Here is a 10403-nt window from a genome sequence, read left to right as displayed (position 1 = left end):
TGTTCTTAGAATATATTTGTTGAACTGCTTAATTGGCAACTAAAGAAAACAATTCAGAGTAAATTATACTCTTCACCGGTGGAAAATGATTTTTCTTAACAACTCTTTATTCATAATAATATCTAGATGTTGATTCGTATATAAATTATCATTATGCGCACGACACTCTCTCCAATTTCCATTCACCTAACTCCGCCGCGAAACGTGGCAAAATGATTGGTTACCTCGGGTCCTCATCACTAGTTTACTCTCCTTACGATAGTACAAAACTAAACCTACCTATGTACAAGGTGTACGAAACGTGCAAAGCGAACGAAACACCAAGTGGACGTTTTGTGCGCGTCGATCGTGTCGTCACATTAAATCAAAAAAATTGATCGTACGATTTCTATTCCCGTGGTACATAGTTTTCTTCGAGGATTTAGAGGGCAGGAAAGGAGCGGAGGAATGATCCACAATGACCATGATCGTACCCCGAACAATTCAACATATATATGCATGTATATATATATAGATAGACGTTAACAATGATTGGTTCGTGTCTGTTTTTTTTCTTAGGCGATCTCTACGAGAACACGTGAGCAAGTATCATTACTAGACCGCGGATCTTCATGCAGAATGAAATTGCACCAAGGAGACAAGAAGAAATTGTCTCAACGATCACTCTTAATAGTTCTCTAAATGTTAAATATACCTAATTCAAGATTTAACAAAGATAAACATGTTACATTCAATAATGTACCAACTTCTTTTGAGATTATTCTATAAAAGAAAATGATTAAACTTTCTTCAGATATTTTTCCTCCATTTCTAAATGGTAACCCCAGTTAGTACAAAGCCTTTTAAAATGCTTCTCGTAGCAAAAATGTTGATAAGTTGATAGTGATCTATATTCTGAAAGACTTTGAATTTCCCTGCTATCCCAAGTATGATTTAATCATTTCCTTCATGAATTCATAAAATCCGCAGTCCAATCATTAAATTAGACCTAGCATGCTAATTTTGGACACAAAAAACGACGATGATTCTTCGCGCGAATGATCTACATCACAGATCTCTCCGGGTAACGAGCGTTCCGTCTACAAAAATAGAATGAACAGAGAGCGCGATCGTCTTTCCGAACTTCGCTGCTGAAGAAAAATAGAAATGCTCGCGGACGTTTCCCTAAAGTCTAACAAATGATTTCATCATCATCATCATCATCATCATCATCATCATCAACAACAACAACAACAAACAACCATGGTTCTGAACACTCTCGACGATTTAGCACTGTTGTGTGAGCCGGGATCTCGGTATCCTGCGAACTCCAAAAATCCCGGTCGAATAGATCTTCGACGATCCGGAGTATCGGACGATGCTTCTCGAGGTCGAATCTTATTGCCTAGATCGCGAAGACGTTAGTGACCTTGAAGCCTACGCTAAGACGACCCAAGACGGTCGTCTAGTATCGTGGAAAATTGTGAGGTCCTCGAGATCGCATCGTCACGATATCCAGATGTTAAGGCACATCGGGTTACTCGCAAGGCACATTACAAGAATCGAACACTCGGTTCTCGAAGACGTAACACGTTTCCTCAGGTTTGTGCGATTCGTACAATTACGGTCGGCTAAGTGCCAATCAGCGAGGAGCTTGAAAACGGGCTGCACCATTTACCGAACGAAATATCCGACGCTTTGTACAGAATATCGTCTGCACGAGGCTATCAACAAGTACACGGTTTATTGTAAATTTTAGACGTTGTGCAATCAGCGAAAATCAGGTAGATTTTTTAATCTCTTCATTTACGAATATTTACTAAATATACTTTCGAAGGTACTTGTACGTTGTCTCGACCGTATTTAAGTAATTTGTCATCTATAAATAGTTTCGATAGCAAACCCTGCACGATTATGGCATCTCTAACACAGACAGTGTGTCGAATAAACTGATGTTGGAGTTCTCGAAAATATTTCGTCTAGGAAAAAAGGAGTATCGCGCTATAAAAAATGGTTGAACCGCCGATTGCCGGCACAGATCCGTTTCTGTCGTCCTCGAACGGTAAGTCGAAGCGTATAAACGTCGCAATTTGGTGCATCATTCTACATCTACGTTTATCTATACATTATTCATTAGATCGTTAGGTCGTTCTTATTACCGATTAGTAAAAAAAACTGCATTACTTTGTACAACCTTCCCATCAAATTGAACTCCAAATGTTTCCCCCTCCCTCGTTTTACTTCTCTCACTCTCGCTGTCTCTCCTGTTTCCGGTTCCGCCTGACAAGGAGAAATCGTCGTTCCGGAGAATCAGAAAACGGTGGAACTCTCAGGACTTGTACGGGCACGTATTACACAATTTACTTGGCCGCTCGAACGCGCTCCAAAGCGTACAAATTAATCCTTGAAAGAACAGCTAAACACAACGGGTTCTTTCCCGGGGTTTAATTTCAACCGCTTGGAAAGGATTCGCGCAGCGAAAGAAAAATCGCGCAATACACGCCCCTCTACTAGTGACTCCAGAATTTTCGGCTGCTACAATTTCCTCAAACCAAAAACAAGTTGCACAGCAATCGATCCGAACTCGTTTACAAAGCTGGAAGGCTCTACCTTCGCGATTCACCGTTTCATCTTTCCCCTGGCCTTTACACAACCGATTTTTACACAATATCGCAGGCGGAAAACTGAACAGGTTTCTTTTCACGAAAATATAACAGAGACTTTCCAGAGTCCTACGTATATCCTGAAAATCTCACGACTTCTTGAACCTCGGTTAAGAGATGATCCGTTAGCGAGCGGCTTTGGTCGAGGACGCGGAAACAGGGCGACGTTAAATTATGTACAATGTTTCGAGCACCTCTCTAACCATCGGAATCCGTTCTGCCGTCCGTCACGCTGCCTGACAATCGCTCCTGAGGACGAGTCGCGAGCGCGGAACAAGGTCGGACCGGCGCCTGGAGTCCGCGGAACCTCGCCGAAGCTCGGCGATCGTGCCTCGACGATGGTCGTTCGACGCGGAATTCCAGGGCTCCCGAGGTCGACGAAACCTCGCGCGGTGCCGAACGCGCCGATCCGAGGTCCGGTTTCCGCGCGCGCTCGCGCGAGCTTTACGTAATCCGCGGAGGAAAGCGCCGGCTCGCGGGAACTCGCGGCTAGTTCGTCGAGCCGCGGAGGGCCGGATATTAAGGTCGTCGTGGTCTCGGGCGAACGAATTTCCTGGCGGCCGGGGATCAACGATCGATCGGGCCGGTCCTAGATCCACGAAAAAAAGGAGATCTTCCCGAATTGCGCAACGAGATAACGGACCGCGGCATTGTTGCGTAACCCCGATCCGAGACTCCGCCGTTAACGCTCTTATATAATTCCTTGTTTTTATATAATCTATGAGCGGCGGCGTCGGCGGCCGCCGCCGAGGAAGCCGATGTGGCGGGCAAAAACGCGGCTCCCGGCCGCGTTTCAAAATTATATAAACTGTAAAAATATATATGCCGCTAGACAATGATTCGTTCTAATGGGAAAGCGACGATAGACCGTGGAGGAGGAGTAGGAGGCGACACCGGCCGAAACCGATGGTTCGACCGCGGTCGGCGCGAGACGGGTTCTCCTCCTCCGCGGATTCCGCGGATCATCGGCGGTAATCCTTTAGCTTTCCACAGGTAACTCGTGAACGTAACCCGATGGTTCGGCGTTTGACATGGCGGGTCGCGGGGCGAGCAAAGAGCGGCAGAGCGCCGCGGGTCGTTGGTTGACAGTGACATTGAGGGTGCGCGCTGCGCTCTCTTTCTCGCTATCTGTCTACCTAGCTAACTATCTACCTATTCCTAGCTTATCTATTTACCTATCTATCTGTCTGTCTCTCCTTCTGTGGACTCGCGGAGCAATTTTGTACTCTTCCCGACGCGACATTCGTGTTCTCTGTGTGTATGTATGTATGCGCGCGCGCGTGTGTGTGTCCCTGCGCGGTCTATCGGTTTTTCGTTGCCCTTCTACCTTCTAACGCGGCGACGTCCGTTTCTCGGTGGCCAGACGAGGATCGGGAGCATGAAAGAGCGAAGCAGCCCGGATTCGGCGACACGGAGGATCGATGGATAGGGGGGCGAGATGATTCGATGACGACGGTCCGACGACGTGGCCGAGCGACCCGGTCACTCGGCCGTCGTGTACGATTTTCGCAGGTTCAGCTCGGAGGCCGCCAGGCTGTCGCCCTTCACGTAGTAGTCGGCCGGGTCCCTTCTACCGGACGTGCTCGTGGAACCGTTCGCCATCACGCTGTTGCTCTCCCGGCGCTCCTTCGCGGCCGCGCCGTTCATCATCATCATCGACCGCTTCTTCTTCTGCTGGTAGCTCTGCTGGTAGAACTCGTTGAACAGGAAGAAGAACATGGTCGCGTGCAGCCCGATCAGCCAGACGAACGCCTTCGGGTAGTTGCAGTCGATGAACAGCAGCTGGAACGCGTGGATCATCACCGCGACGAACTGCGTCATCTGGAACACCGTCAGGTACTTCTTCCACCAGAGGTACGGCTGCACCGTCGGCCCCATCGCCGCCAACAGGTAGTACGTGTACATCACGATGTGCACGAACGTGTTCAGCAGACCGAAGAACGTCGAGTGACCGCCTGAAACAACAACGGATCTCGTTCAACCATCGTTCCGTGTCTTCCCCGAAAAGTCGCTTCGCGCACCCCGTTCCAGCAAACGATCGGCTTTCGACGTCGAGATCTTTTATTCACGTGCGATGCCTTTTATATACTTATACCTCCGCCGAAGAGAAATAGGAAACGGTATCGACTGGCAGAAGTAGTCCTCGAAGAACCGAGGAGGACCGGCGTCACGTAGAACGACGAACATGGAAACGAGACGTTAACGAGGGAAAACCGCGTAACCTTTCGAACGTTATTTCCAACCGAGTTCGCGGCAGGACCGGCATCGAGCGTGGTCCCGGTGCAACGCTTCAAGGACATGCTCAGGAAACGCGCCTAACGAGAGAGACCGCGCGAGCGGTTCTCGATAAAAAAGTACGCGAGGTTTCACGTTGAAGAAAGTTGCAGCCGCGATATTCGCGTGCGTTATTTGCACGGTGTTGCAAAACTTGCAGGCGGTTAAACCTCTATTCATCGATTTTTTTCTCTCTACCGGGACACGTTCCCTCCCTCCCGCCTGAAACCGTTTTAATGACACCCGCTCCGGGATCCTGTTACAGCCCGGGGGGTAACCCGTCACGAATTAGGCACTGACCGCCCCGAAACCGCGTGCCCGACAGTTTGCTAGGATAAAACGACCGAATGACACGAATTCCGGCGGAAAGTTGCGAAACTAGACTCTCCGCGGACACCGTCGATCGGGCATCGGCAAGAGTGTCGCGAAGAATTGAACGAACTGGTACGAAATCACGGTCTGTCGTCCGTTTTTGGTCGGCTGTTCCATTGGAGAAGCTTTCCGGGCTTCGAGAGCTTCTTCGTCTTCTCGCGAAGTTCGATCTTCTACCACCTCTTCATTTCTTGGCTGCCATAGGCTCGCATGCGTCAACTTCTTTTTCACACAGTTCTTTTAACATAGTTCATTTTTATAGATTCTTCAAGTTTCATTCTTTTTGACAGATCTTTCAATGTATCCGTTCTCAATATATTCTTCAACCTACTTCATATCTTAACGTATCCTTCAATTTCTTTCTTCTTTACATATTCTTCAATTTATTCCTTCTTTACAATACTTTCCAATTTCTTTCTTCTTTACATACTCTTTTCAATTTCTTTCTTCTTAACATACTCTTTTCAATTTATTTCTTCTTTACAATACTTTTCAATTTATTCCTTCTTTACAATACTTTCCAATTTCTTTCTTCTTAACATACTCTTTTCAATTTATTTCTTCTTTACAATACTTTTCAATTTATTCCTTCTTTACAATACTTTCCAATTTCTTTCTTCTTTACATACTCTTCTCAATTTATTCCTTCTTTACAATACCTTCCAATTTATATATATATATATATTTCTTCCCTGCATAGTTTTCAATTTATTTCTTCCCTACATACTCTTCAATTATTCATTTCTTCTGAACGTATTTTTCAATCTGAGACCACATCTGGACCTGGTATCAACAGCCGACGACTCGGACAGGCTACTAGAATATTAGGACTGAGATGGAACACCTGCAGCAAATTTACACGAATGCATTACAAGCTTAATTTTAAGATCCACCGCACACCTCCTCCTCCTCCCTCTTACTTATCGTAGAACGACAGCTGGACAGAGCTTGTCCGACGGCGTCACTAAAACTTACGCTCTCGCTTTGTCCTTCTTGTATACATCGAAATAGCAACTCCCGGAGGAAGAAATTCCACGAAACAAGATTTACTCGGCCCGAACCGTATTATTTTTGTTAGCTCGAAAAGAGAAGCGACCGGCGTCGTCGTAGCTTCCACGTACCTGGTGTGAACTTAACGCCGAACCACACCGACATCGGCATGCAACCGTGGTGGATCACGTGCAGCGTCGACACGTGGTCATTCTTCTTCCTCAGCACGAAGAAGATCTACAAAGGCGAGCGAACAATGCGAGATCATTAGATAAACTCTCTGCCGGCGAAAAGATCGAGACACGATACACCGGCCTCGCTCGGAACACAAGGCTCCCGGATTCTCTACTCACCGTGTCCATGAACTCCGTGAATTTCGAGAAGTAATACCACCAAGAAGCGTGCACCATCTGTGTTTTGCAAAACATCGATTAGATCGTTCTTGACCGCAACGATTAGGATCACCGAGCCGAAGCTTCGGAGCCCCAGCCATTTCTTTCAGTATTCAACGTACAGTAAAATTCTCCCTAATTTGCGCACAAATTGCACAGAAAAATTGGCGATTTGGGAAGAGCTGACACAATTATCTTTATACAGACTGTGAACAACTATAAAAACGTGTCGCAAAGCTTGTGTACGATCTGAGCGTCGATAAGGGAGAATTTATTGTACAATAATTTCCCCTAATTCGCGCTCAAACTGCGCACAGAAATTGACGATTTGATAAGAGGAAATACAATTATTTTTATAGCTACAGACTGTGAACAACTATAAAAACGTGTCGCAAAGCTTGTGTACGATCTGAGCGTCGACAAGGGAGAATTTGTTGTACAATAATTTCCCCTAATTCGCGCTCAAACTGCGCACAGAAATTGACGATTTGGGAAGAGCTGATACAATTATCTTTATAGCTACAGACTGTGAACAACTATAAAAACGTGCCGCAAGGCTTGAACAATCGTATCTCCTCTTCTCAAATTGTCCATTTTTGTTTACAATCTCAGCGTCGATTAGGAAGCATTTACAATATTTAATTACAGATAAATCAAAGAGATTCGAAACTGGTATATTGTATTTATAAATAAAAACGCTGACGCTCCGAAGTTTCGTTTCGATTTCGTAGATCGTAGAAGGCAACCGTCGGCGGATAATTTCTCGATTGGCTTTATCAATACGAAAGTGCACGAACTGCAGCGTGTAAGTGACCACCGGCGGTCTATGTGTGTGAATTGTAAACGGAGTAGTAGTAGTAGTGTGTTCGTCGTGTGGTTCGCGTCTGTTCCCAAATTATAATCGTCGTCCACTAATCGGTTTTTCTTTTCCTGTCTCGCCGTCGTTTACGCGACGTGTACACGTTTCAACAGTTTTGTTAATTGCGCAAAAGCGACTATATCTCCGAGCGTGTTAGCTTGCCCGAGTTATAGCTACTGTCGTCTCCAAACGCTACTCTCGTGGAGACTTGGCGGATACAGGGCTAAGAAGATCCAATGAACATTGCCCCGATCAAAAATACAAAGATAATAGAGACACAGATAGAACGGCAGCCGAATTACAAAAGTACACCTCGCATACCAATAAACTTCGGCTCAGTTTACGCCCGGAATGCACACCGATTACAAAACAAATCCCCACAAAGGTCAGTCTGTACGCTTTGTTAAATAACAACGTTCGTCTCGTAAGAACGGTGGTTAAAGATGCCGAACGAACTGTACGAAGTGTGCAGAGACGAATATTACAACCGAATATTTTCAATAGAACATAATCTCGGGACGAAATCGTATTGTCCCCGACCACTTAAATCGTCGTCACCAACGTTACAAAACACTCTGTACAGTTCTTCGACCACATTTGACCCGATACCTTGGTTGAGAGAATGTGCGGCGATTGTCTGATTTAATGCTGGCACGCCCAAGTGGGAGCAGAGGCAACGATCGGGCCTCGAGGGCCACTGGGCGGAGCCTGGGCATCGAAACAGTGGGAGGAAATGCGAGCGAGACCAACAGCGTGCTCGCTACGCGCCGCTTTCGCTCGCAGTTACACCCACCACGAGGCCTTTGTAGGCGTGGCTAGCTCCGCGAGTGGCCCCCGAGCCTTTGTTCTTGCTAAAACTGGCTCCTATAGCTGCCTCGGAATAAATTCAGCCAAGTTGAATTGATTTGTCACCGGGAAAATGAAAGTTTAGACGATCTATATACTACAGAGCTTACAGACTTTAACGAGGTCGTTGGAGCTGTTTGTTTCGAATCAGGTTGGTATTGATTCTTTCTTGGCTGAGATCATTCTGAAGGATCTGGATAAGCACCGACTTGGACATGCTGAGTTTAGTGTGTGTTCGCAGGTGTTAATGGGGAATGTGTCACCCACCCTTAGTACATCGGGGCGATCGCTGTAGTCTACAGGTTGACACCTTAGGGAATACTCGCCAGTCAGCCATCCGGACATTCCTATCTGCAACCACAACCGCCCAGAGGCCAAAAAGGAATAAATAATTGAGACAGAGGATAGCGTAGAAAGACACGATTAGAGAAACAGTGCAATAGTGGAGTAGTGAAATAGTAAAATAGTTACATAGTTAAATAGTTAAATAGTTAAACAGTGAAAGAATGAGAGAGGGAAAGAGTGAAAGAGTGAAAGAGTGAAACAGTAAAATAATGAAACAATAAAGTAATAAAACAGTAAAGTAGTGAAACAGTAAAGTAGTGAAACAGTAAAATAGTTAAATAGTTAAATAGTGAAACAGAGAAACAGAGAAACAGAGAAACAGAGAAACAGAGAAACAGAGAAGAAAGTAGAAAGAGGGAACGCCGAGAGTAGAGGGAATAAAAAGCCGGGCTGCGACCATCGCCGGTGCAGCATGTTCTTGGTCGCAGTTGAAAAATGAAGGTCGAACACGAACGCATCCTCGTCAGCTGTGTGCGTTCTTCTCTTGCTTACTCACTGTTCGGTTCCTCGAGAGCACGATCGACTGAAAATAGGCCAATTAATCTGTCAGAAGGATTAATTTCGAATTTTTCGAATTTTTCGAAGATGAAGCAATATATATCTTCGGTCCTCTGGGACCTGTTGAATCTTTGTCCAACCTTCACGCACAGATAAGACACATTGGAGCAGAAGCGGAGTCATAGATCGGCTGTTGCTGCAGCAGAAACGAGAGACAGAAGCGACTATTGACGGAGCCGGCCGATTTTCTAGCGTTTCTTTTCACGATTCGACGACGTTTTTTGGTGGTCTCGGTGAAACGGAGAACTCGGATCGCTGCGTTACGAAAACTTTATGCGAATCGCTGGACAAATTGTAGACGAAAATGACTTTTATGTCTTGACTCATGTCTATGACTTTTTATTAATGACTATTACAATGAACCCTCGACACACCCTCATCCCAAATTATAATCCCAAGAAGAATAATGATCCACGTCGCCAGGCTGACCTGTTGGCACACGATCCAAGTCTTCGTTGCCGTTTACGCAATCGATTAAAAAGTTCTCAACGATAAATCGTAGATTCGCAAAAATGACGAAACCATCGCCGGCAGATAACACGCGTTAATATGCTCGTACTTTCGCAATTGTACCTTCGCGAAGAGCGCGCGGTTTTAATTCCGCTCACGACCGTACCACGCACAAGCGTTTAATTCGCGATCGCGGCGAAGTGTTAACAAAGCGTTGCACACGGCCGTTGCGAAAACCGTGTTTTCGCGGAGAGGAGAGCGACGGGCTCGCTCGCTCGCTCGCTCGTTCGCGTTGCCAAACGCGGGATCCTTGATAAATGAATCGTCAGCGCAAGAAAGAGGCTGTCCGCCGAATGGGAATTTGCGAGGCTCGTTCGTCATCGTCGTCGTCGTCGTCGTCGTCTTCGTCCTCGTCCTCGCGATTCAAGGCGGGACCGACCCTACTTCGAATCGGCTCGGCCGGCTCCGTCGTCGGGGATAGATGCAATCGACGATTAAAAAACAGTGTGAAAGCGTGAAAGCGTTTTAGCACGTTTTACTCCTCCTTGACAGGCTCCGTAATCCTTCCCTCGGGTCGGCCGTCTACAAAAGCATCAAACAAACCGCGTTATAACAGCGTGCTGTTGTTCCTCACAAATTCTACGCGTCCACGTACAAGCTGGAAACATACTGTTC

The 10403-nt window shown here is 46.3% G+C and overlaps 1 protein-coding gene across 4 annotated transcripts in view; it reads right to left on the bottom strand.

The window, feature by feature from the left end:
- Positions 1-86: 86 nt before the first annotated feature.
- LOC117220438 (very long chain fatty acid elongase AAEL008004) overlaps positions 87-10403 on the bottom strand; it is a 91382-nt gene continuing 81065 nt past the window's right edge. For 3 of the 4 annotated variants that reach the window (XM_033470395.2, XM_033470394.2, XM_033470396.2), the window contains 4 exons: positions 8643-8726; positions 6632-6688; positions 6410-6515; positions 87-4597 (listed from right to left, as the gene is read on the bottom strand). In XM_033470395.2, the coding sequence (XP_033326286.1) occupies positions 4125-4597; positions 6410-6515; positions 6632-6688; positions 8643-8726 (720 nt within the window). In that variant the 3' untranslated portion in view covers positions 87-4124. The remainder of the gene's footprint in view (positions 4598-6409; positions 6516-6631; positions 6689-8642; positions 8727-10403) is intronic. The other variant, XM_033470398.2, reaches the window with a different exon arrangement.

The sequence above is a fragment of the Megalopta genalis genome, chromosome 5 (genome assembly GCF_051020955.1).
Source record: "Megalopta genalis isolate 19385.01 chromosome 5, iyMegGena1_principal, whole genome shotgun sequence".
In the NCBI taxonomy this organism is placed as follows: domain Eukaryota; kingdom Metazoa; phylum Arthropoda; class Insecta; order Hymenoptera; family Halictidae; genus Megalopta; species Megalopta genalis.
The sequence above is the reverse complement of the archived record's forward strand: the minus strand, read 5'-3'. Positions and strand labels throughout refer to the sequence as shown.